The 27,177-nt window shown below is 42.8% G+C and overlaps 1 protein-coding gene across 2 annotated transcripts in view; it reads left to right on the top strand.

Annotated features, from left to right (window-relative positions):
• The window catches only part of LOC124595439 (probable serine incorporator), a 110,460-nt gene that overhangs the window by 53,655 nt on the left and 29,628 nt on the right, over window positions 1–27,177 (top strand). For both annotated transcript variants that reach the window (XM_047134179.1, XM_047134180.1), the window contains exon 6: window positions 323–506. In XM_047134179.1, the coding sequence (XP_046990135.1) occupies window positions 323–506 (184 nt within the window). The remainder of the gene's footprint in view (window positions 1–322; window positions 507–27,177) is intronic.

The following is a 27,177-nucleotide window of genomic DNA, read 5'->3' as shown; positions in this document are numbered from 1 at the left end:
CTAACATACTTGATATTTATGCAACATAAGGGAGAGAGACACTCTCACCTAGAGCAGATCAACGCATGAAGCACAGAAACATATCACAGAAAAGAGCCTCCACATTAGCTTTTGAGCGATGACTCTTTTTTCTAGCACAAGTGCAATTCCAGTGCTGGCATCATGTTCTTTCAATGGGAAACTTGTATCGAGTAGAATCTTGAAAACACACTCTCATATTCTGTAACTGCTCCTTATTTTTCGATTTTCAGTTTCTCGTTAATAACTAATGAAAAATTTTGCCATCAATGATATTGTAAACGTGATTTGCTTTTCATTTCAGCCTGATGAATGTGCCTTGAACAAGTTCTTCTTATCATTCAACTTGATACTGTGCCTCATTGTGAGTGTGGTATCAATTCTGGGCCCTGTTCAAGATGCGCAACCAAGGTCTGGCCTTCTGCAGTCTTCTGTAGTAACACTGTATGTTGTTTACCTCACATGGTCATCCCTTTCCAATCAGCCAGGTAATTTTATTAACTTATTTACAATTATATTTAAAATTTTGAATAATCTTGATGGGTTAATTTTTCTGTCTCAAGGAAATTGTTATACAGTTGAAGTTAGAATTTAGCTTAAAGCTTTTATGTACAATGTATGTTAGCAGCAGGGTGATCTCGTCTTAAATCATACAGGTCATGTCAACTTGTAGTTATGAATTTCTGTGAAGAAATATATATATATTAGACCTCTATATCATAAGTGTTAAGAAATAAAGTATTTTCGTTTTTTGTGTGTGGCACGAGTCTTCAAAAAAAATTTTTTGTAAATAACTCTTAAAACAGTCCATCATCATCATCATCATCATCATCATTTAAGACTGATTATGCCTTTCAGTGTTCAGTCTGGAGCATAGCCCCCCTTATAAAATTCCTCCATGATCCCCTATTCAGTGCTAACATTGGTGCCTCTTCTGATGTTAAACCTATTTCTTCAAAATCATTCTTAACCGAATCCAGGTACCTTCTCCTTGGTCTGCCCCGACTCCGCCTATCCTCTACTGCTGAACCCATGAGTTTCTTGGGTAACCTTGCTTCTCCCATGCGTGTAACATGACCCCACCATCTAAGCCTGTTCGCCCTGACTGCTACATCTGTAGAGTTCATTCCCAGTTTTTCTTTGATTTCCTCATTGTGGACACCCTCCTGCCATTGTTCCCATCTACTAGTTCCTGCAATCATCCTAGCTACTTTCATATCCGTAACCTCAACCTTATTGATAAGGTAACCTGAATCCACCCAGCTTTCGCTCCCATACAATAAAGTTGGTCGAAAGATTGAACGGTGCACAGACAACTTAGTCTTGGTACTGACTTCCTTCTTGCCGAAGAGAGCAGATCGTAGCTGAGCGCTCACTGCGTTAGCCTTGCTACACCTCGCTTCCAGTTCTTTCACTATGTTGCCATCCTGTGAGAATATGCATCCTAAGTACTTGAAACCGTCCACCTGTTCTAACTTTGTTCCTCCTATTTGGCACTCAATCCGTTTATATTTCTTTCCCACTGACATTACTTTCGTTTTGGAGATGCTAATCTTCATACCATAGTCCTTACATTTCTGATCTAGCTCTGAAATATTACTCTGCAAACTTTCAATCGAATCTGCCATCACAACTAAGTCATCCGCATATGCAAGACTGCTTATTTTGTGTTCACATATCTTAATCTCACCCAGCCAGTCTATTGTTTTCAACATATGATCCATAAATAATGTGAACAACAGTGGAGACAGGTTGCAGCCTTGTCTTACCCCTGAAACTACTCTGAACCATGAACTAAGTTTACCGTCAACTCTAACTGCTGCCTGACTATCCATTTAAAGACCTTTAATTGCTTGCAAAAGTTTGCCTCCTATTCCATAATCTCCTAGAACAGACAATAACTTCCTCCTAGGAACCCGGTCATATGCCTTTTGTAGATCTATAAAGCATAGATACAATTCCCTGTTCCACTCATAACACTTCTCCATTATTTGTCGTAAGCTAAAGATCTGGTCCTGACAACCTCTAAGAGGCCTAAACCCACGCTGATTTTCATCCAATTGCTCCTCAACTAATACTCGCACTTTCCTTTCAACAATACCTGAGAAGATTTTACCCACAACGCTGATTAAAGAGATACCTCTGTAGTTGTTACAATCTTTTCTGTTTCCATGTTTAAAGATTGGTGTGATTACTGCTTTACTGCTTTTGTCCAGTCTGATGGAACCTGTCCCGACTCCCAGGCCATTTCAATTATCCTGTGTAGCCATTTAAGACCTGACATTCCACTGTACTTTATGAGTTCCGACTTAATTTCATCCACCCCAGCTGCTTTATTGCACTGCAATCTATTGACCATTTTTCTCCACTTCCTCAAACGTGATCCTATTTCCATCATCATTCCTATCCCATTCTACCTCGAAATCTGAAACATTACTGATCGTATTTTCACCTACATTGAGCAACTCTTCAAAATATTCCCTCCATCTGCCCAAGGCATCCACAGGATTCACCAGCAGTTTTCCTGACCTGTCCAAAATACTTGTCATTTCCTTCTTACCTCCCTTTCGAAGACTGCTAATTACACTCCAGAATGGTTTTCCAGCAGCTTGACCCAATGTCTCCAACCTGTTTCCAAAGTCTTCCCAAGATTTCTTCTTGGATGCTGCAATTATCTGTTTGGCTTTGTTTCTTTCTTCAACATAACTTTCTCTGTCTACCTGAGTTCTAGTATGTAGCCATTTTTTATACGCCTTCTTTTTCCTTTTACAGGCTGCCTTGACTGTGTCATTCCACCAAGCTGTTTGGTTCCTCCTACTTTTACACACTACTGTTCCAAGACATTGTTTAGCCACTTCTAGTACTGTGTTCCTGTACCTTGTCCATTCCTTTTCCAATGACTGTAATTGACTACATTCAACTAACTGGTACCTTTCTGAGATCGCTGTTATGTACTTGTGCCTGATTTCCTTATCCTGAAGTTTCTCCACTCTTATCCTCCTACATATGGACCTGACCTCCTGCACTTTCGGCCTCGCGATCCCAATTTCACTGCAGATTAAATAATGATCAGTGTCATCAAAGAATCCCCTGAATACACGTGTGTCCCTCACAGCCTTCCTGAATTCCTGATCTGTTATTATATAGTCAATGACAGATCTGGTTCCCCTGCTTTCCCAAGTATACCGGTGAATGTTCTTATGTTTAAAAAAGGAGTTTGTGATTACTAAGCCCATACTGGCACAGAAATCCAAGAGTTGCTGCCCATTCCTGTTGGCCTCCATATCCTCTCCAAATTTACCCATAACCTTTTCATACCCTTCTGTTTGATTTCCAATCCTGGCGTTAAAATCACCCATGAGCAGAACACTGTCCTTGTCCTTTACTCTAACAACTACATCACTGAGTGCCTCATAAAAACTATCCACCTTATCTTGATCAGTCCCTTCACAATGCGAATATACTGACACAATCCTAATTTTCTTGCTAGACACTGTCAAATCTATCCACATCAGTCATTCGCGTACATATCTTATTGCAACTACGCTGGGTTCCATTTCTTTCCTGATGTAAAGCCCTACACCCCATTGTGCTATTCCTGCTTTGACTCCTGACAAGTAGAGAACAAAAAATATAAATATAATAAACCAAAACTACTAGAGACCTGGCAGTTGTTTTACGTTAACACTTCTCCTTAATGTGTTGAAATTTAGTTGGCATCCCTACACTTATGGGCTTCCTTTAACTTACAATTTGACAAAAATAAGAAATTTAAGTTAATTTTTCCTCTTAAAAAGATTATTTCTGTCTGATCTGGAGAGTCACAGAATGCTATCTTGTCATATTACCAGATACTACTGACGTAATTATAAACAGTATCTTCTCTGCTCCAGCTAACTGTATTATGTAAATATTTATTATTAAAAATGTAAACAATAGCATTTTTACTAGTTTTTATGAATTATTTGCATGAAAACCATCTGAAAACTTTTAAAAATTTGCACAAAGTATTGTTTGGTTAGTATGTTACTAGTCAGTGCAGTCACAGTGGGCAATATTTTTGTCTAAAGTATTAAAAATTTTTCAACATTCTGCATATTTCGCATCACTGAATTTCTAGTGTAAAATGTGTGTTAGCAACAATGTTTCCAGTGCTCTTCTGTTTATCACAGATGTGTGAGAACTTGCACATAATCCATTCTGTATTGAGTTTTGTGTTTGGTTTGAATTTTTTTTAGATACAATATCAGTGAGGAAACACAGTAGTGAAAGAGTGAGATGTGTGGGCTATCAAAAAGACACAAGAAATGGTATTTAAGGGAAGTGGAAAACACATTCACAATTGTTGGAAAACTGTCAGAGGTGCTCAAAAATCGTATTAGTGTCATGTCCATTGTGCAGGAATTGCTACACTCACTAAAAGAAGAAATTTAGTGACAGCCCACCTGAACAATCACCATCACCCGAATGTGAAACTGAAGAAGACAGTGCAGATATTTATATTCCTGGGTGTGGAGTTGCTGATATGTTGAATGTTAGCATTTCTGCTCTAGCCCCTACTACACCTCTCCAGAAATGTCCAGGAAAAGTAAGAAGCACAAGAAGAAAACAGTATGTGAAAAGAATAGTGGAAGAAATTGAAACAAGTTTAACAAAAGCAACATCTTCAAAACCTTGTGAAGTGTATAATACAGATGCACTTGACGCAGAACCTGAAGATAGTGATATGGGCATGAAACGTGCACTTCATGCAGAACCTGAAGATAATGATATATATGCATGAAACACGATGCATGATTTCGAAACTTAGGTACTGCTATCTCAACAGCCACCTATACTGAGAAAGTGCAGTCACTGACACAGATACCAGGTAACTATTCTAAGCAACAGACACAGAAATACATACTCTCTTCCTCACACTATTTGATTTCAGAAGCTCATAAAATAAAGAATGACAAGAGGATTTGGGCATGTCCAGATTCTTACTGTGGGCATCCATTGCAAGATGATACACTTACTCTGGAATATTACTTAAGTGATGACAAAAATTGCAGCAGCCAAAATCCTAATCAGGCTGATGTAGTTAGTAAAAATGGTGAAAAAGTTAAGATATCTCACAAGGTTGATAGTAGAAGCATATCTCCTACTGAGAAAGGAGAATCTGAATTTAAAAACTGGTCTCACAAAATTCTATTCATTAGACCAAAATGGGTAAAATGGCAGCTAGTGAAGGAAGTATGCACATGTATTTACTGCACTAATTTGAAACTTGTTTGTTTTGCCATAAGTAGTGCCAGCGGAAAGAAGTAAAGAGTTGGACCTGATGCTGTTGTGTATATATCAAGAGCTGCAAGATAAGTGTTGGTTGCAGAATGGCATAGTGTCCTGATACTGAAGTGATGACTGTTGAAGCATTTGACAGGCCATAGCAGAAATAAAATCAGCCACATCCCAGAATACTGACACATTAGTTCTTCATTTCGTCTTTGCTGAGAACTAGTCTGTTGCTTTGCAGAATGAAATTCAAAGTTTCCACTGGCACACATCACAGGTAGCAATATTCACATTTGTTGCTCACTTCCTTACTGTCTTGCTACTGTCAGTGATAATCTCATTCATGACAGTGCACAGCATCTAGAGGCTATGCATTTCCTAAACATGTGTATGTGACTGATGTGCAGTATCTCATTTTAAAAACCACTTTCAGCTTTGTGAGTTTGGTCAACACTGTAGTACAGGAATTAAGAAAAAAAAAATATTTTTAGCAACATGTCATGGGAAAAGTGCATGTGATGGGGTAGGAGGTATCTGTAAAAGTGTTGCAACAACATTTAATCTCCTGCATGAAGATGTTGATGCTATGAGAGCAGCATCCTGGAGTAGCACATACATTGCAAGAACAGTTCTCCACGAAATGCAGCCTGTTACTGTTTCTGAAATGCAGAGACCACGGTAGATGTCAGAAGACTTTGTAGTGAGGCACTTCATTTCTTGTGTGTATGACAATCAGTGGGTGGGTCAGATAATAATTGTCTGTCTCCTTAATGACACCTCGTGGTCTTGCTAATGCTTTCAAATGGCCATCACCAAAAGATCAGTGTGCAGTTCCCATTTTCCAAGTACTGCTCTTCTTGGATAATCCTTGTCCATGTGCAAATTCAGCTCGGCTATACAAGTTCAGTGAGAAGCAGATGACGAAAAAAACAAATGAACTCTTTTCAACAGTGCAGTGTTGATTATTACATTTTAGGCAATTTTAATTCATGGAAAGTCATGACAAAAGACACTAATAATTTGTGAATAGTGTCATAAAAAGAAAAATGGGTATAAATTTCTGTATCTCATTTTTGTTATAAAATGCTTTCGAAGAAAATTATGAATTGTTTTCCGACTCGCTTATAATATTGTAAAGTAATTACTTTGATTCAGACATACATTTTGCATGACATTTACTAAAAATCAGCAATGAATTTAAATAATTAAGCGTCCATGATTTTCTGACTTTGAGAGAGAATTATTCAACAAAACATCATCGATGTGAGCCTTGAGAGCCAAAGGCCCACTCTTGTACCCTTGATTACTGCATGACACATAACTTTACGCCTCGCCTGGGCCTGTTAACACCTCCGTTGGACTGTTGATAACTGGAAACATGTTTCTTGGTCAGACGAGTCTTGTTTCAAATTGTATTGAGCGGATTGACGTGTGGGTATGGAGACAACCTCATGAATCCGTGGACCCTACATGTCATCAGGGAATTGTTCAAACTGGTGGAGTCTCTGTAATGGTGTGGGATGTGTGCAGTTAGTGATATGGGACCCCTGATAGGTCTAGGTATGACTGACAGCTGACACATATGTAAGTGTCCTGTCTGATCACCTAAATCCCAACAGACCCGGGCAATTAGAGGAGAATAGTGCGACACCCCCACACGTCCAGAATTGCTAGAGTGGCTCCAGGAACACTCTTCTGAGTTCAAACACTTCTGCTGGCCACCAAACTCCTCAGACATGAACATTATGGAGTGTATCTGAGATGCCTTGTGTCGTGCTATTCAGAAGAGGTCTCCACCCCTCATAACTCTTAATTTATGAACAGCCCCACAGGTTTCATGGTGTCAATTCCCTCCAGCACTACTTCAGACATTAGTTGAGTCTATGCCGCCACATGTTGGGCACTTATGCATGCTTGCAGGGACCCTACGCGATACTAGGCAGGTGCACGAGTTTTTTTTTGCTCTTTAATGTATGTAGATAACAGTGGCCCCATCACACTTTACTGGAGCTCTCCTGATGATACCCTGGTCTGATGAACACTTGCTGTTGAGGACAGCGTACTGGGTTCTATTACTTAAGAAGTCTTAGAGCCATTCACATATGTCCTTTTCACAAATGTTGTGTAACTTGGTGTGTTGTCCTTTTCTGAAGTTCGTTATAAGCAAAAATAGATCACCTTCTGGCCAGCAACTTGAGTGTGAAACAGACTTATCTGAGTAAAGCTGTTTAAAATGAAAACACTTCATAAACTGAACAATATTTTTGTTCCATTATTGAGAAACCTACTTCAGTCCATAAAGGCTTTTCATAATTCGCAGATTGAGGTTGAATTATCATTGATGAAACCTTCAGGCTGTTCCATGAAAACTACTTCGTGCAAATCACGACTGAGAAAGGCAGTTTTTACATCAAACTGCTTCCAGGCCATATCATACACTCCAGCCAAAGCTAAAAGAGTAAAAATTAATCCATACCTAACAAGTGGAAAAAGTTTCTCCATAATCAATTCAGGATTTGTGAAACATCGTTTTTCACGTAATCTAGCTTTGTACCTTATTTTACTATTATGTGCTTCACATTTCATTTTGTAAACCTATTTAAAACCAATAGCCTGATGATCTGGAGACATTCACTAAGTCCCAAGAATTATTTATTGCCAACCAGTCTCTCTTGAAGACCATTTCCACCTTGGAAATTTGCTTCATCAGTGACTGTTGTGTAAGACACATAATTTTGGAAATGAACAAGAAGACAAAGTTTGCCAGTGTTTCTAAGATTCATTCCAAGTTGAACAACTTTCTCAGTAGCCCAGGGTCTTTGTTCTTGCATGACTACATCTCCATTTTCCAGAAGCTGTTGAATTTCACATTCTTGTGCTTCTTTTGGGGACCTATATATGTATTTAATGTTGTTGTTCCTCAGTTGTTTAGAACACCTTGTGGTGTTTTCATTGAGAACTGTGTGTCATGAAAGTTATTTTTTTTCATTACGGGATCATACAGCCTACAATTGTTACTGAAAATAACCATAACCATCTTTGATTTGCTTTGAAATTTGGATTAAATCTGTTTGGGAGTATGCATGAAGCATTCAGATCCAAATCGCCTTGTATACTTTAATAATGTTTTCTTCCAAAAACCATCTGTCCTAAGGTATCTTTCCACAGATAGACTTATTTGCGCAGAGACTTGATGTACAGGTTGCTGTGTTAACAGCTTCTGCCCAAATTTTGCTTGGAAGACCAGAATAGAGTAGTACTGTGCACTTACTACTGTTGACATAACATATTCAGATTACCAGTGTTCTTTCACGGCTGATGCTAGTCATCTTGAAATGATAATGAAGCTTATTTTTAACAATTTTTTTATCATTTCTGATAACTTTAAGCCGATTCCTTGCCTGCCTTCACACCACCTGCTGAAACACTAAGAATACAGAGGTAATGTTACTTTTGTTCTTAGCACAATATACAAATCTGTATGAAGTAAAATTATTGATATGAGTGGCATCTTCCCCCATACATCTGCATGGGCAGATGTCTGTGGAGTACATGCACATTTCCCCACAGGGCACACTCAACTCTCCTGTGGAGCATGTGCTCGGCTTCCATGTGGCCCCAGCCTTTGCAGCATTACTCCCTTCCCATGTTGTAAGCTTATACTTTCACTACCCCTTTCCCCCTCAGCCTCTCCATTGGATGTTTTCTTGGTGTAGACCCTGCTTGGACCTGGTTTTTGATTTGGGACTCCAGGTTCCACTTCTGGTGTTTTCTACAACTTTTCATTAATTAAACATGGTCTCCATTGTTGAGCTTGACCTGCCACCAATTTTCAAAATTCCTCAGAAGTTTGAATCTTGCAGGTAAGTTCACCCAATGTGGTGGTAGCGCCCCTGACCACTCAGGGATCAGTGTTGGCACCTGAGTTGAAAACTCACTGTGTATGCCAAGAAGAGTGTGTGTGTGTGTGTGTGTGTGTGTGTGTGTGTGTGACTGGGGCATGGGCACTATGAGCATTGTGACTAGCCAGGTAGCTGTTGCTGAGGCTGGGTGGCGCCCATGGGGAGAGGCTCCATTTGAAGTGGGTGGCACCATGGCAGATGAGCCACAAATCAAGTGGATCAAGTTATCTCTTTCTGGTGGCCACATGGCCCCAACTGTGTCTATGGAAGGAAAATAATATCTTAATGCAGAGAGGAGGGCCCTAAAATGTTCCCTCCCCAGGCTACGTGATGAGAGGGCTAAGCAGCAAACAGAGCAATACTCCCAGCAATATTTGGTCTGCACAAGGACTCATGATTATTCCTTCTTGGCCACAAAGCCCTTAGAAGCAGCATTGTCTTGGGGAAGTGGCACCCATCTCTGAAATGAAAAGTGCATCAGTTTTGATCAAAACAGCATCTCCTGCCTAGTGACGGGTTCTTCTGACTTGTAACAATCTGATGACAAGCTACACACTAACTTGGAGTGACAGGATGTGCACTTCATTGGTCATATCCATAGGGGGCCGGAGGACAACAGAGTTGCTACTGGTGCCTTCACCCTGACCTTCGGAGGTGATACATTGCCTGAAAAGGTCAATGTGTTGGTATATCATTGAAGTGTGAAACCATATGCCGCCAACCCCCCCTCCCCCATGTGGTGCCGCAAGTGTTTGAAATTTGAGCACATCTTCGCATTGCGACACTAACCCTATCTGTAGAGATTGTGGATGACTGCTGCATGCAAATGCTCCTTCTACCCCCCAGCCCCTCCCCCCACCTTGCCCCCTCTGTGTTAATTGTGGAAAGCACCATTATGCCTGCTTGGAAGAGAACTCCTCTCCAGAAAGAGAAGAAAATAATATAAGACTATGGACAAACTAACTTGTCAAGAGGCCCAGCATGCGTAAATGTATCATATGGTGCAGCTACGACGACATCTCCCCTTTTGTCAATGGACTCCCACCTATTATGCCTCCTTCAGTGGACACTCAGAGCCGCTCAACCAAGCCTGTCTTCCTGATAGTTCAGGGCCCTCCTCTTGCTGCTCCCCTCTTACCTTCTTTGGGATCATTGGCTTCCCACCCGGAGACAAATCACCTTCGTCCAGCTTCTTTCACCAGGAAGAAAACTCTCGAGTTACTTCCTTCCAAGGCTTCTGCTGGTCTACAACTGGATACCAATCAGTAGCTGAAGGAACCACAGGCTGCTGGCAGCAGGGCTTTCTGATCATCATTATTACCTGAAACTAATTCAGAAAAGCCCTTGCAATCTTCGAAATACTTCACTGACACTGTGTTGGAAGAATTAGTAAATAGCTCAACAGATGATCAGTTTCTGAGTTCAAAGATGTCAGTAATGCATCTGAAAGTGAGTGTTCTGATGACATTGACAACAGTTCACAGCCTGTTCAAAGTAGTGTATAGAATTCTATATCTAAAAACGAGAACATACAATGGCAGTTAAAACCACCAGGACAATACGGCCGCCTACCTGCTTCGAATATCATCAAGAATACCCTAGGAGCTACCAGGTATACAAGCAGCAGAATAAGTGGTGTAGAAAGCTCATTTGAAGTAATACCAGGGTGGCTGAAAAGTTCTTGGAACAGAATAGAAAAAAAGTACTTACATCTTTGAAACTTTTTTTTAAATGTAGTCTCCTGGTAGATTAATGCACTTGGTCCAACGATGTTCCAGTGCCTTGATCCCATCACGAAAATGAGTGTCCTCCAGGCCTGCAAAATATTTGTCAACTTCGGCTATCAATTCTTCATTGGAAGTGGATCTTCGTCCACCAAGAAAAATTCAGTTTTGGGAAGAGATGGAAGTCTGAAGGAGCCATATCAGATGAATAAGGCAGGTGTGGCAGCAATTCATACCTTAGTTTGTGTAATTTTGCTATGGGGACGGCATGTGTGCAGGCACGCATTGTCTTGATGGAAGATGACTTTCTTCCTTGCTAAACATGGCCTTTTTTCGCATATCTTTTATTGCAATTTGTCCAGGATATTAGAATAGTATTCTCCAGTAATTGTTTGCCCTGTGGGGAGATAATCTACAAACAGAATCCCCTTTGCATCCCAGGACACTGATGCCATGACCTTCCCCACCGAAGGAATTGACTTTGCTTTCTTTGGTGTTGGATAATCAGCACGTTTCCATTGCTTTGACTGTTTTGTCTCTGGGGTACAGTAGCACACCCAAGTTTCATCTGTGGTCACAAACCGGTGCAAAAAATCTTGTTCGTTTCTCCTATGCGGGCCAAACATTGTTCAGATATGTCCATTCTCATGCATTTTTGATCCAGCGCCAAGATTCGTGGCACCCATCCTGCAGATATTTTTTTTCATTTCTAATTCTTGAGTTAAAATGTGATATATCTTTTCAGCCGACATTTGGCAAGCATTATAAATTTCATGCACTTTTAATCGGCAGTCCTGCCTGACCATTTTGTGCACTTAAGCAATTATTTCTGGAGTAGTGACACATCTTGGCTGACTGCTGTGCAAATCATCATCTAAGCTATCCTGACCAAATCTAAATTCATGTGTCCACTTAGCAACAGTTGAATGTGAAGGAACAGAGTCCCCCAGTGTATCCTGGAAATCTGCATGAATGTCCTTTGCTTTCATACCTTTCTTTACGAAGTACTTAATCATTTGCTCGAATCTCGATTTTTCCATCTTAACAAATCACTGTGTGGGAACAACAAGAGATCTATGTCACTGCCAGAGTGCTCTTCCAAGAGCACTGATGTGGCACGTGTTTACAGGCAACAGTCCAATGAATATCATGTGAGCAACTTGTTGTGCTAGCGCTCACCTCTCGTGGTCATTCCGAGAACTATTCAAACCGGCCTCATATTTTCTACAGCACTTCAGAATGAAATAAGAGATGTCGGATATTGAGGGGCAACGGGTTTATGGTAAATAATGGACAAACGTTGAATATTCTTTTTTACATGCATAATGAATTAAGAAGGGAGACAGAAAAAGCAAAGGAGAAATGGCTGACAGGAAAATGTGACAAGATAGAGAAATTAGAGAAAGAAGGAAAATATGATGTGATGTAGAGGCAGCAGATGGTAAAATGGTGAGTGAATCCCAAGAAATAATGAGAAGATGGGAAGAATGTATAGAATGGCTATATGGTGCAGACAGCCGACCAAGTGAAGAAGACCTTGGGATAGAAGAAGAAGATGAAGTTGCAGATGATGACAAAGGAAATGCAATACTAACTAGTGAGGTGGAAGAATCTTTGAAGGAGATGAAAAATGGAAAGGCAATGGGAATTGGTGAGATTCCGGTGGAACTGTTAGTCATTGGAGAAAGAAGGGAAAAGGGAGTTGATTGAATTGTGTAATCAAATATACATGACAGGAAAACGGCCAAAGGACTTCACAGAAAGTATCTTAATACCTATAGAAAAGAAAAAGAACAGCAAAAAGTGTGAGGAACATAGAACAGTAAGCCTGATATTGCATGCAGACCAAGTCTTGCTGAGGACATTCAACAGAAGGCTATATGGAAAGTTGAATTACATAATAGGAGATGAACAATTTGGTTTCAGGTGAGGAGTGGGAACTAGAGATGCCATTGGGCTATGGAGAGTGATAAGGGAGAGGTACATAGAGAAGAAAAGGAAGGTGTATGTTGTGATCATCGATCTTGAGAAGGCTTTTTATTAGATGGGACAAACGGATGGAAATCCTAAGGAAACATGGAGTTGACTGAAGGGATAGACAGCTAATTAGAAATTTATATTTGAACCAGAGAGCAAGAGTAAGAATAGGTGGTGTGATGAGTGAAGAAATTGAACTGGGAAGAGGTGTAAGACAAGGTGGTTGTTTATCAACAGCACTGTTCAATATCTATCTGGAGGAAATTATTAATGAAAGTTTTGATGGAAGGAGAGGAGTTTTATAGGGAGTCGGAGAGTGGAGTGTATAAGATTTGCAGATGACATGGTTGTGATGGCAGAGACTGCAAGAGAGATGGAACAAATGTTAGTCAGTCTAAACACAAAATTAGCAGAATATGGAATGAAGATTAACAAGAAGAAAATGAAAAAGCATGGTAATTGGAGGAAAGAGGAAAAAATGCCGTATGAAAATAGGGGGAGAAGAAATAGAGCAAGTAAATAACTTAAATTACTTGGGACGTGTAATAATGAATGATATGTACTGCTCAACTGAAATTAGGAAAAGGATTCCAATGGCAAAAGGAGGATTCAAGAGGAAACAGAAATTACTTTGTGGACGACAAAACAAAGATCTGAGGAAAAGACTTTCCAAATGTTACATCTGGAGCATTGCACTATATGGTGCGGAGACCTGTACATTGAGGAAGGAAGATGAAAGAAAATGGGAGGCACTAGAGATGTGAATGTGGAGAAGAATGGAAAAAGTGAAATGGGAAGACTGAGTAAGGAATGAAGAAGTATTAAGAAGACTTGGAGAAGAAAGAAACATGCTGAAAGTCGTCAGAAAGAGAAAATGGAACTGGGTTGGACATTGTTTGAGGAATGACTGTTTATTGAAGGAAGGAATAGAAGGAATGGTGGAGGGAAAAAGAGGAAGAGGAAAAAGAAGATATAAAATGCTGGACAATATCAAAGGAGAGACATATTCAGAAATGAAAAGACTGGCTATGGACAGACAAAAGTGGAAGAGGCTTAACCCATGACAAGACCTGCCGTAAGGCAGAATACCATACTATCTCTACTACTACTACTACTACTACTACTACTAGTAGTAGTAGTAGTAGTAGTAGTTAGGACTCCTGTTCTCCCTTGTCGGTGTTTATCACTCACATAGGAATCTACAAAAAGTTTGTGGGATAAGTATGTTGAGCAGAACATATTTCGAGCAAGCATGTCCCTAGAACCATTGTGTAAAATATAGCCTGTCTTGTGATTTGATAAAAACTCTACAAGAGGGAAAAGATGACCTACTGGTAAACTTGCTGCAATTTGCAGTATCTGGGAGAAGTTGTTAGAAGTCAGTGCTAAACTGTATAATCCAGGGGACATGTGACCATAGACGAGCAGCTGGTAGGCTTTAGAGCCACTGTTGATTCAAGCAGTACATCCTAAGCAAACTGGCAAAATATGGGGTCAAGATATGGACTCTGTGTGACAGCGAATCTTCATAGATACTGAAAGCCCAAATTTATACAGGGAAGGATAGTGGAGCGGCACCAGAAAATAAAATCGGGGAATGAGGGTAGTTGCTAATCTTACCTCTGACTTGCGAGGTCAGAATGTAATGTGTGACAACTTTTTATATGTAATACAATTTGGGACAGCTCCTCCTGAAGAGGAAACTAACAATGTTAGGAACAATACATAAAAATAAGCTGGAGCTTCCACAAAATATGACTAACAAGGAGGTTCATAGCTTTTAATTTTGCTTCGCAAATGACACTACGGTGGTCAATTATATTCCTAAGAGAAATAAGATTGTTGTACAATGAGCACTCTCCATTATAGTGGGGAAATAAGTGACAGGGCTGACAAGAAACGGAAAAGAAAAAAGAAAAGATAATAATTCAACCAGAAGGGCTGTAGACACACTCTCAGTTAACATAATAGTTTTCTGCAATATTCTTGATATTGCTGCTTATAATGCATATATCTCATGGACTTGAATTGACATTAACTGGAATCCAAGAAAAGTGACTAGAAGGAGCATATTTTTAAAGGAACTGGGAAAGTCACTGGTTGCAGAGCACATTGCATCAAGGAAGCATTTTCCAAGAACAGAAGATTCTTTGAGAATGGTCAGGAACATCCAAGACCCTGAAGGAGTGGCAGGTGTGGCAAAATTAGTAACAAGAAGAAACTGTATTAAACGTGAATGCTGTAAGCTCTGTTCTACAAGAAATGACAATACAACAAACATGTTGTGTGGAAAGTGTAATAAAATTGTACGCAAAACACGCGTCACCTACTTGTGTCAAAACTGCAGTGCACAAGAAGGAAAGAGAATGATACACGCAGAGGGATGGTTGTTGAGCCTGGCTTTTTGGTGGAAATATCTGTTGTACCTGACATATCCTGCATGAATATTAAAATAATAAATTTTCTTTAGTGTAGTTCTGAGTATCATCATCATCATCATCAGCATCACTGTGATAATTAACAGCATCTGTAATATAACAATGTCGATGGCTAACAACTGTAAGAAAAATACATGTGGTAGAAGTTTTTCCAGTATTTTATTATGTCGGGTCATATTGACGTGAACAGTACATTTGTGTAGTGAAAGGGTTAAGCACTTCACTTGCATTCTGCATTGCCCTTCAGGAGACTTGGTTTCCAGCAATGCAGGCCCCAGCCTTTCCTGAATACTAGGGATATTATAAGAATCATGCTACCTTTGACTGGGTGTCAGGCAGAGTTTGCATGTATGTTCTGGATAGTGAACTTGGCCTCTTAATGCACATTTGGAGGCAATGGCCTTTCAGGTAAGGGCATTTCAGGATATTACCGTCTGCAGTGTTCACCTCCTTCCCAGTGGTGAAGTGTCCTAGAACATATTGTTTGCATTGGTTTCTCAGCTCCCCCCATCTTTCCTAATCATGGTTGATTTCAATGCCCATAACCCTTTGTGGTGTGGAACCAAGATTACTGGTTGCAGTAGAGAACTCAAAAAGTTACTGGCACAACTTGACCTTTGCCTTTTTAATGCTGGTGCCCCCACACACTTCACTGTGGCACACAGTACTTTCTTGGCCATTGATGTTTCCATCTGCAGTCCTTGTCTACCCCCATCCATCCCCTGGATAGTCCATGATGACCTGTGTGGTAGTGACCACTTCCCATTCTTCCTTTCTGTCCCTCAGCGTTGTTCCCATGGACACCTTTCCAGATGGGCTCTCAACCATGCTGATTGGGATGCTTTTGCCTTTACTGTCAACCTTGGATCCCCACTGCTCAGAGATATTGATGACGCAGTCCAAAATACAACTACAGCCATTCTTTTGGCAGCTGATTGTGATCCCCTGTTCCTTGGTCCTGCCCTGATGGAAGACAGTACCTTGGTGGTTATCAGAAATCACAGATCCCATCAGAAATTGTAGGCAGGTTCTCAAACACCATGAGCAGCATCCATCGATGGAGCGACCTCATTGCCTTTAATCGGCTCCATCACCTAATGAAACAATGGAAGCGAGATTGCTGGGTACTATACATTTCAACAATTGGATCACGCTCCTCTCCTTCGCAGGTTTGGACAAAGATCAGATGTCTCTGGATACCGGATAGCTGCAGGTGTATCTTGTATTACCTCGAATGGCACTGTCTACACTGTCCCAGATGATGTCACTGAACATTCTGCTCTGCAATATGCTCAAGCCTCATCATCTAGAATTATCAACTTGCCTTTCGTGTCCAAAAACAGCAGGTAGAGCCAAAGCTCTTATCTTTTACTACATGCCACCTGGAGCCATATAATGCTCCATTCAGCAAGTGGGAATTCGTCAGTGTCCTAGCCCATTGCCCTGATACAGACCCAGGGCCGGACCATGTCCACACCCAAATGATAAAGTACCTACCAGTGGACTGTCAGTGTCGTATCTCTGCCATGTTCAACTGCTTGCCATCTGTAACTGTGGCTGGAGCGAGGGTGAGTTCTCATCACACTGGTGAGAAAACATCGTTGTCCCTGTACTGAAACTGGGTAAGTACTTACTAGAGATGGATAGTTACTGTCCAGTTAGTCTTACCAATATTCTTTGTCAGTTGTTTGAACGCTTGGTGAGCCGGTGGCTGTGTTGGCTGAGTCTCAGCGTCTTCTGGCTCCATCCCAGGCTGGTTTTCGCCAATGTTGTTCCACTACTGATAATCTGGTTTATTTATTTACACATCAAGTTTCGTAGGACCAAATTGAGGAGCAAATCTCCAAGCTCATGGAATTTGTCAGTACATGAAATTACAACATAAAGGTAATAACAGATAAAAATAAAATGTTTAGAAACCCAAAAAGTCAATCCATAAGTTGAAGTAAATGCAATCAACAAAAGAAGAATCAGCTTAATTTTACAAGGAACTCCTTGACAGAATAGGAGTGACCCATAAGGAAACTCTTCAGTTTCGATTTGAAAGCATATGGATTACTGCTAAGATTTTTTAATTTGAGTGGCAGCTTATTGAAAATGGATGCAGCAGTATAATGCACGCCTTTCTGCACAAGAGTCAAGGAAGTCCGATCCAAATGCAGGTTGGGTTTCTGCTGAGCATTAACTGAGTGAAAACTGCTTATTCTTGGGAATAAGCTAATATCGTTAACAAGAAATGACAGTAAGGACTATATATATTGAGAGGATAATGTCAAAATACCCAGACTCATGAACAGGGGTCCACAAGAGGTTCGTGAACTTACACCACTTGTTGCCCAAACTGCCAGTTTCTGAGCCAAAAATATCCTTTTAGAATGGAAAGAGTTACACCAAAATATAATACCATACATAAGTGATTGAAAATAAGTAGACTAATTTTCATGTTGAACGATCACTCATTTCATATACCATTCGAATAGTAAAAATTGCAGCATTAAGTCTCTGAACAAGATCCTGAACTTGGGCTTTCCACAACAGTTTACTATGTATCTGAAAACCTAGAAATTTGAACTGTTCAGTTTCACGAATTGTATGCCCATTCTGTGAAATTAAAACATCAGGTTTTGTTGAATTGTGTGTTAGAAAGTGTAAAAACTGAGTCTTACTGTGATTTAGCATTAGTTTATTTTCTACAAACTGTGAACTTAGGTCATGAACTGCAGTATTTGAAACTGAGCCAGTGTTGCACACAACATCCTTTTCTACCAAGCTAGTGTCATCAACAAACAGAAATATTTTAGAGTTACTCGTAATGCTAGAGGGCATATCATTTATATAGATAAGAAACAGGAGTGGCCCCAACACTGATCCTTGGGGCAACCCCCACTTGACCGTTTCCCACTCAGACCCCAGATCACAGCCATTCTAAACACTGTGAATAATGACCTTTTCCTGTCTGTTGCTTAAGTAAGAGGTGAACCAATTGTGAGCTATTCCCAGTATTCCATAATGGTCCAACTGCTGGAACAATATTTTGTGAGCAACACAATCAAACACCTTAGTTCAATCAAAAATTATGCCCATGAAACCTTCTGTTTAACACATCCAGTACCTCACAGAGAACAGAGAATATAGTATTTTCGCTTGTTAAACAACTTCTAAGGCTGAACTGTTCATTTGATAGCAAATCGTGTGATATAAAATGGTCAATTATCCTTACAAACACAGCCTTTTCAATAACTTTTGCAAACGCTGATGGCACAGAAATAGGTCTAAAATTATCTTCATTATCCCTTTCTCCCTTTTTATAAAGCGGCTTTACTACTGAGTACTTTAATCGTTCAGGGAACCGACCATTCCTAAAGCAAAAATTACAAATGTGGCTAAATATGGGGTTAACATGTGCAGCACAGTACTTTAATATTCTGCTAGCCACTCCGTAATAACCATGAGTGCCTCCGCCCCCCCCCCCCCCCCCCCTGCAGATCCAGGTGTTAGGATAGGCCCATGGTATTCCTACCTGTTGTAAGAGGCAACTAAAAGGAGTCTCACACTTTTCAGCCCTATGAATTCAGGTCCCATTCTGTGGTTTGACCTGCCACTTTTCAAAATTCTACAGAAGTGCAGGCCGTATGGGGAAGAACGCCTTACATGGTGCACGAGTTATCCATGGTGCCCTTAGATTCAGTCTCCTGAATCTCTTGTCATGGATTTGCATCTCCACCTGTGATTCAACTTCTGTGGGTGAGTACACTTTCTGGGGTATGTCATCTTCTTCCATTGTCTCCTGTCCTCTTTCACCCCGCTGGATTTCTCTGTGCCCAGTATCCAGCATGGCAGCCAGTCCATTGTGGTGGGGATGTCATGGTAGCCCCCTGATAACACAGGGATTGCACTGCTGATAAACTGTAAACACCCCATGTATGCCAAGGAGTAGATGCCTATCTTCCTTGGGCATCAGGACTCCCAGCAATGGCCATCATTGGTCTTTGCTGTGGTTGTGAGGTGTCTGTGGGGAGAGCCCCTGATTGGAGTGGGTGGCATCAGGGCAGATGCCCCACAATGAAGCGAATTAGGTCATCTCTTGTTAGTGACTGTACGGCACCAGCAGTCTCAAAGAAGGGCAAGATCGAATACAATGCCGATGGGTATGACCATAAACAGTTTCCCCCCCTCGCTACACTGTGGGAGGAACGTAGGGCTACGTAACGGAGAGAGCTATATTCGCCTCGGTTTTTAGCGTGTAGCAGAACTGATGGGGACTCCTTTCTACCTATGAAGCCTCAATTTTTCATTGAACACATTGAGGATAAGTTTGGAGAAGTGACAGCGCTGTCAGAGATGCGAAACGGTGCAGTCTCGATTCACGCAGCATCCCCAGCCAAATCCTGAGCGTTACTTGCCTGTGTCAAGCTGGGTGATATTCCTGTTACCGTTGCTCCCCATAAAAGCCTCAACATGATCGAGGGGGTCATTTTCCATCGTGATCTCTTCTCCCAGTCTGATGACGAGCTCCGTGCCAATTTAGAATGCCCGAGTGCTCATTTCATACGGCACGTTCACAGGGGATCCAAAGACAACATGGTTGCTACCAGTGCCCTCATCTTGGCCTTTGAGGGTGATTCAATGGCTGAAAAGGTCAAGGTGATAGTTCACTAGTCCACCACTGTGACGTCAAACCGTACGTCCCTCCCCATATGCGGTGATTTAAGTGCTGGAAGTTCGGGCACATGTCTTCCCACTGCACTTCCAGTGCCACATGTCGAGACTGCAGACGTCCATTGCACCCACATACTCCGTGTGCACCTCCTCCCACTTGCATCAGCTGTGGAGAGCACCACTCCCCTGCTCGCCAGACTGCACAGTAGTCCAAAAGGAGTGGAAAATCATGGAGTAAAAGACCCTGGACCGGTTGACTTACACAGAGGCTGAACATAAATTTAAAAGATTACACCTCATTAGGATGGTGTCAACATATGCTGCAGCTACATCACAGTCACCATCACTGTCCCAGGTGCCAGTGGTTCCTCAGTCTGTGCCACGAACAGTGGGCCCTTCGGGCCACCAGAATACATCTGTCCCATTGGTGATAGGGGGCAAATCTTCCTCCGATGCTTCCAAAGCACCTACTTTGGGAGCAAGGCCCCCCCTAAACACAGGGGACATTGGTCCCCTCCCGGAGAAGCAACAGCCTCCTCCAGCTCCTTTCGTGCAGAAGGGGGCTCTTGGGGCCCTCTCTCCCAAGGTCTCCACTAATGCTACGGCAGACACTCTCCAGTGGCTCGAGGAGCCAAAAGCTGCTTGACGAAGAGCTTTACGGTCTTCCTCTGTGCCTGAAGCTGCTTTGGAGAAATCTTCCCAGCAAGCCCCTAAAGAGAAGCGAGAGAGCAAGCAAATTAAGTAGTAGTCTACTAAGAAACAGGACCCTCTGGTGGCCCCAACACTACCACTTCCTATCAGTTCTGCATCTGAGGATGCATTAGAGATCTTAGTGTCCCCTGCAGACCTGGATCTCACTGATGCCTCATCCACCATAGAAATGGTTACAAATACTCAATCGGTGGCAGCAGGTGACCCTGAGGCATAACCTGCCTCCTTGCGTGCTTCGTGCCTTCCCAGCTTCACGATAATGTTATCCTCCAGTGGAAGTGCGGCGGTTTTTTCCACTGCCTGGCTGAGCTACGGTAACTGTTAAGCTTTACACCTGCATTCAGCATTGCCCTTCAGGAATCCTTGTTCCCGGAAATGCGGACCCCCTGCTCTCCGTAGCTATAGGGGATATTACAAGAACCGTAGTGACTATAATAGTGTCAGGTGGAGTTTGTGTCTATGTCCTGGACTCAGTATGCAGTGACCCTGTGCCCCTTTAAACCCCTCTTGAAGCTGTGGCTGTCAGGATAAGGACAGCTCAGGAAATAACTGTCTGCAACGAATATCTTCCTCCAGAAGGTGCAGTACCCCTGAACGCATTGGCTGCACTGATTGATCAACTCCCTAAACCTTTCCTACTTTGAGATTTTAACACTCGTAACCCCTTGTGAGGTGGCATTGTGCTTACTGGCTGAGGCAGAAATGCTGAAAATTTACTGTCACATTTCGACCTCTGCATCTTAAATACAGGTGCCCCCACAAATTTCAGTGTGGCACATGGCACATATTCGGCCATTGATATCGGCTTGCAGTCCTGGCCTTCTCCCATCTATCTACTGGAGAGCACATGACAACCTGTGTGGTAGTGACTACTTCCCCATCTTCCTGTCACTGCCCTGGCGTCGGGCCCATGAATGCCTGTCCAGATGGGCTTTAAATAAGGCAGACCGGGACACTTTCACCTCTGTGGTCACCGTTGAATCTTTCCCACATGGTAACATTGATGTGGTGGTTGAGCAGGTAACTAAAACAATCCTTTCTGTGGCGGAAAACACGATCCCTCATTTTTTAGGTTGCTCCTGGCGAAAGACAGTCCCTAGGTGGTCACTGGAATCGCTGCGGCAATTAAGGAGTGTCAGCAAGCTCTACAGTGGCATAAGTGGCACCCTTGCCTGGAGCATCTCATAGTCTTTAAACAGATCCATGCCCTCATTTGCCAGCTTATGAAAAGATGGAAACATGAGCATTGTGAGAGATAAGTCTTGATCATTGGGTGTCATATGTTACCTTCCCAAGTCTGGGCAAAGATCACACAAGTTTTTGAGTACCAGACCCCCAACAGGTGTTTCTGGTGTTAACATAAATGGTGTGTTATCTACCAATGCAAATGTGATTGCCCAGCACTTTGCTGAGCACTATGCTCGCGCCTCTGCGTTGGAGAACCACCCCCGGCCTTTTGCACTCTCAAACGCGGAGGATAGAAGGGAATGTCTTCTTGTTCACTACATGCCACAGTGAACCCTATAACACTCCATTCACAGAGTGGGAGCTCCTCAGTGCCCTTGCACATTGCCCCGACATAGCTCCTGGGCCAGATCGGATCCTCAATCAGATGATTAATCATCTGCCGTCTGAGTACAAGTGACATCTCATCATTATCTTCAATAGGAACTGGTGTGATGGTCTCTTTCCATCGCACTGGCAGGAGAGCACCACCATACCAGTGCTCAAACCCGGCAAAAACCCACATGATGTGGATAGCTATTGGCCCATCAGCCTCACCAATGTTCCTTGTAAGGTGCAGGAACGTATGGTGTGTCGGCGGTTGGGTTGGGTCCTTGAGTTAGTGGCCTACTGGCTCGGTGCCAGGGCGGATTTCACCTCGGTCACTCTACCACTGATAGTCTTGTGTCCATAGAGTCTGCCATCCGAACAGCCTTTTCCAGACAGCAACACTTGGTTGTCATCTTTTTTATTTACAAAAAGCATATGACATGACCTGGTGACATTGTATCCTTTCCACATTATACGATTGGGGTCTCCGAGGCTCGCTCTCGATTTTTATCCAGAATTTCCTGTCGCTTCGTACTTTCCAAGTTGGTGCCTTCCATAGTTCGTCCCACATCCAGGAGAATGGGGTCCGTCAGAGGTCTGTATTGAATGTGTCTATTTTTAGTGGCCATTAACAGTCTAGCAGCAGCTGTGGGGCCGTCCATCTCACCCTTTCTGTATGCAGACGACTTCTGCATTTTGTACTGCTCCACCAGTACTAGTCAGGGAACCATCCACAAGGCGCAGTGATGAACTGTAGTCCACGGCTTCCAGTTTTCAGCCGCAAAGTCGTGTGTTATGCTCTTCTGTCAGCGTCATACTGTTCATCCGGAACTAGAACTTTACCTTACTGATGATCCCCTCACTGTAGTGGAGACATGTCGATTTTTAGGACTGGTTTTTGACACCCAATTGACTTGGCTTCCTCACCTTCATCAGCTTAAGCGGAAGTGCTGGCAGCACATCAGTGCCCTCCGCTGCCTGAGTAACACCAACTGGGGTGCAGATTGCTGTACGCTGCTGCAGCTCTACGGAGTCCTTGTTCAATCCCACCTTGACTATGGGAGTCTGGTTTATAGTTTGGTGGGACCCTCTGCGTTCCATTTACTTGACCTGGTGCACCACTGTGGCATTCGGCTAGCGACGGGAGCTTTTAGGACGAGTCCAGTGACCAGTGTCCTGGCGGAGGCCAGAGATCCTCCATTGCAGGTCAGGCATGCACAACTGCTCACCAGTTATGTTGTACATTCATAGTTCTCCTGCGCATCCGAATTACTGTCCCCTTTTTCCACCCATGGCAGTTCATCTCCCACATCAGCAGCGCAGGTCAGGACTTACAATTGTAGTTCGCGTCCAATCTCTTCTGCCTGAAGTGGAGTCCTTGCCTTTACCACCTATACTCGAGGTCCATTTGCTTACACCTCCATGGTGTGCACCTAGGCCGCGGCTTCGCCTGGACCTTTCATGTGGCCCAAAGGACTCGGTTCAACCCACGGCTCTCCGCTATAACTTCCTCTAGATTCTTGACATGTACCGAGGCCATTAAGAGGTTCACACCGATGAGTTGATGGCTGATGGTAACATTGGCTTCACATATGGTCGTGGAGGACATATTGAACAGCGTTCCTTGCCTGATGGCTGCCGTGTTTTCACTGCATTGTTGGTGGCTGTATCTTTTGCCCTTGAGCACATCTGTTCATTCTCTGGGGAGTCATTTCTTCTGTGTACTGACTCCTTGAGCAGCCTACAAGCTATCGACCAGTGCTACCCTCATCATCCTTTGGTTGCGACCATCCAGGGGTTCATCTATGCCCTGGAATGGTCCGGTCATTCAGTGGTGTTTGTGTGGACCCCAGGACACATCGGAATCCCAGGCAACGAACTTGCTGACAGGCTGGCCAAACAGGCTACATGGAAACTGCTTATGGAGATCAGCATTCCAATAACTGACCTGCGTTCGTTTTTATGCCACCAGGTTTTTCAGCTTTGGGAGATGGAATGGCATGGTCTAAGCACGGACAATAAACTGCGTGCCATTAAGAAGACTACGAATGTGTGGCAGTCCTCCATCACAGGGACTCTGTGGTTCTCTGCTGGCTCCGCATTGGCCACACTTGGGCGACCCACGGCTACTTCCTGTGCTGTGAAGACCCGCCTCAGTGTCGATGTGGCGCCCGGTTGACTGTGGCCCGTATTCTGGTGCACTGTCCCACTTTGACTGCCCTGCGATGAAATCTTCTGTTACCAGACTCGTTGCCGCTGACTCTATCTGACGTTTTAGTCATGAGCGTGGATTGTATCATTTGATCTAAGTTTTAGCGCGTGTCCTTTGTCCCTCTGTGTCCTCCACCCTAGTGCTTTTAGGATGGAGATTTTAATGTGTCGCAGAATGCCTGGCTTCTCCTTTTTATTCTGTCAGCCAGCCGTGGTAATTGTTTTGTCATTTTAATCTCTTCTACCTGTTTCTTGTGTTTCTGTAGTTTTCTTCTCCCCTCTTGTCCATTTAAGTGTTTGTTTCCCTTCTGTCATTCTTGTGGTTTTTCTCTGTTTTGTGTTGTCAGTCTCATTTGTTTTATTCTCACCCTTGTGGCATTGTTTTATTCCGAACAAGGGACCGACAACTTAGCAGTTTGGTCCCTTCCCCCCCCTCTTTTAAACCAACCGGCTATAACCATGAGAGTCCTTAGTCTTCAGTAATTTAATTATTGACTCAATCTCCTTTTGTCTGTATCACAGTATTTCAGACATCAATCTCAGAGAGGCATTTGCCAAGAAAGTGATATGATTCTGTGCAGAAACTAAATTTTTATTTAAATTACCAGCAATGCTCAGAAAATGATTGTTAAACACTGTACATACACCTGATTTATCAGTAACAGAAATATTTTTGGTATGAACTGACTTCATATCGCCAACCTTGTGCTGCTGACCAGAGACTTCCTTCACAACTTACCATATGGTTTTAATTTAATCATGTGAATTAACTATTCTATTTGCATACCACCTGGAATCTGCCATCCAAGCAGCTATTGTCTGACCTCAACATCTAGCCTTCTTCTTCGATCTGCAAAAGGCCTGTGACACCATATCCTCACTACCTTGCACAAGTTGGGTCTCGGGTCCGCTCGTAATTTTTATCCAGAACTTCTGACCTGGTTTGAGTTTGTGCTTCCCACATTACCATCCACATCCAAGAGAAAGAGGTTCCACAGTGCTCTGTACTGAGAACCCCTCTCCCTAGTACCTATCAGTGGTCTGGCAGCAGCTGTGGGGTCCTCAGTATCAACCTCCTTGTATGCTGATGACTTTTGCCTCTACTATCGCTCCTCTATCACTGCAAGTCAACTGCAAGGTGCCATACGAAAGGCACAGTCATGGGTCCTCACCTATAACTTTCAGATTTCAGCCACTATGACTCATCATGTAATTCTGTTGATGTCATACTGTTCAGCCACAACTAAAACTTTACCTCAATGACCAACTACTCAATGTGGTGGAGACTTGCCACTTTTGGACTGTTCTTCGATGCTTGTTTGATGTGGATTCCCCATTGCGGATCGTGCTCCACCAGCAGCTCCCCAAAGCATCCAGACTACCATCTCCTCTTTCCAAACATAGAAATCCATCTCCTGCAGTAGCGGTCCAAATCAAGGATTGTGATCGTGACCCACACCTAGCCCTCCTCTCTGGACTCCAGCTGTTTCCTCTACTCATCTCCTTTGGGCCCACTCACATACACAACCGTGGTGCATCCCTTAGCTACAGCTTTGTCTTGACCTATCCCGAGGTCCAAAAGACTCCATTCAACCTGAGGGCCACCAACACAAATTTTTCTTCAATCTTCGTGCATCCTGGCGTTCAGAAGTAGTCTACACTGATGGCTAGATGTTTGCTGGCCATGTAATCTTTGTGCATATAATCATGCAGGACTTCCTGAACTCCGTTTCTTGCTGTGTAGCTGTAGTGATTTCACTGTGGAGTTGGTAGGCATCTCTCGCATTCTTGAGCGTATCCGTTCCTGCACCGGTGGGACTTTTCTCATCTGCAGTGACTCCTTGAGCAGTTTGCAAGCTCTCAACCGGTGCTACTCTCATCGTCCCTCGTCAGGACTCAAGGCCACATTGGGATCCCGGGGAATGAACTCGCTGATAGATTAACCAAACAGGCTATCAGTAAGCAGACTCTTATGATAGGTATTCCAGAATGGACCTGATTAATATTATGCTATCAATTTTTAGGGATCTGGAGTACGGAATGTCTCACTTTGATTTCACCGAAAAGGGGACTGATGACCTCTGATTTAAGTCCCATAGTGCTTAGAGCCATTTGAACCATTTGATTTCACAAAACTATGTCTGATAAAGGAGACTAGAAACCTGTGGATGTCCCCCATGCTGGCTTTCATAAGGACTCTACTGTTTGCTGGCTCTGCATCAGCCATACTTGGCCGACGCATGATCATCTCCTCAATCAAAAGAATCCACCCCACTGTCATTGTGGTTACCATTTGATGGAGGTCCACATTTTGCTGGACTGTACTGATCTAGGCATCCTGTGATGGACTCTTAATCTCCCTGACTACTACCCCCAGCTAATGCCATCGCCATTAATCCTATAATGTCCTGTCTCCTGTCGAGCATCTCCGGCTCCCTTTTTGTTGACTATTTTGCCATCTATTGCAGTTCTCCAAGGATCTGTGTAATTGAGTGGCATCTTTGGCTTTCGGTTTTTCACTGACAAAACAGTTTGCATGACTTTCTGGCAGCACAAATGGTTTCTCCCACCATCATTACATCTTGGGCCTGTTGCTCTTCCGTTCGTTAAAAACTATAAAATTCCTGGGGCTCATGCTTGATAGGTAACTCTTGGTCCTCCCATGTCTCATACCTGGCAGCCGGCTGTACACGGTCCCTCACTGTCCTG

This window comes from Schistocerca americana, chromosome 2, assembly GCF_021461395.2.
Source record: "Schistocerca americana isolate TAMUIC-IGC-003095 chromosome 2, iqSchAmer2.1, whole genome shotgun sequence".
In the NCBI taxonomy this organism is placed as follows: domain Eukaryota; kingdom Metazoa; phylum Arthropoda; class Insecta; order Orthoptera; family Acrididae; genus Schistocerca; species Schistocerca americana.
This window is presented reverse-complemented; position numbering and strand designations above follow the sequence as displayed.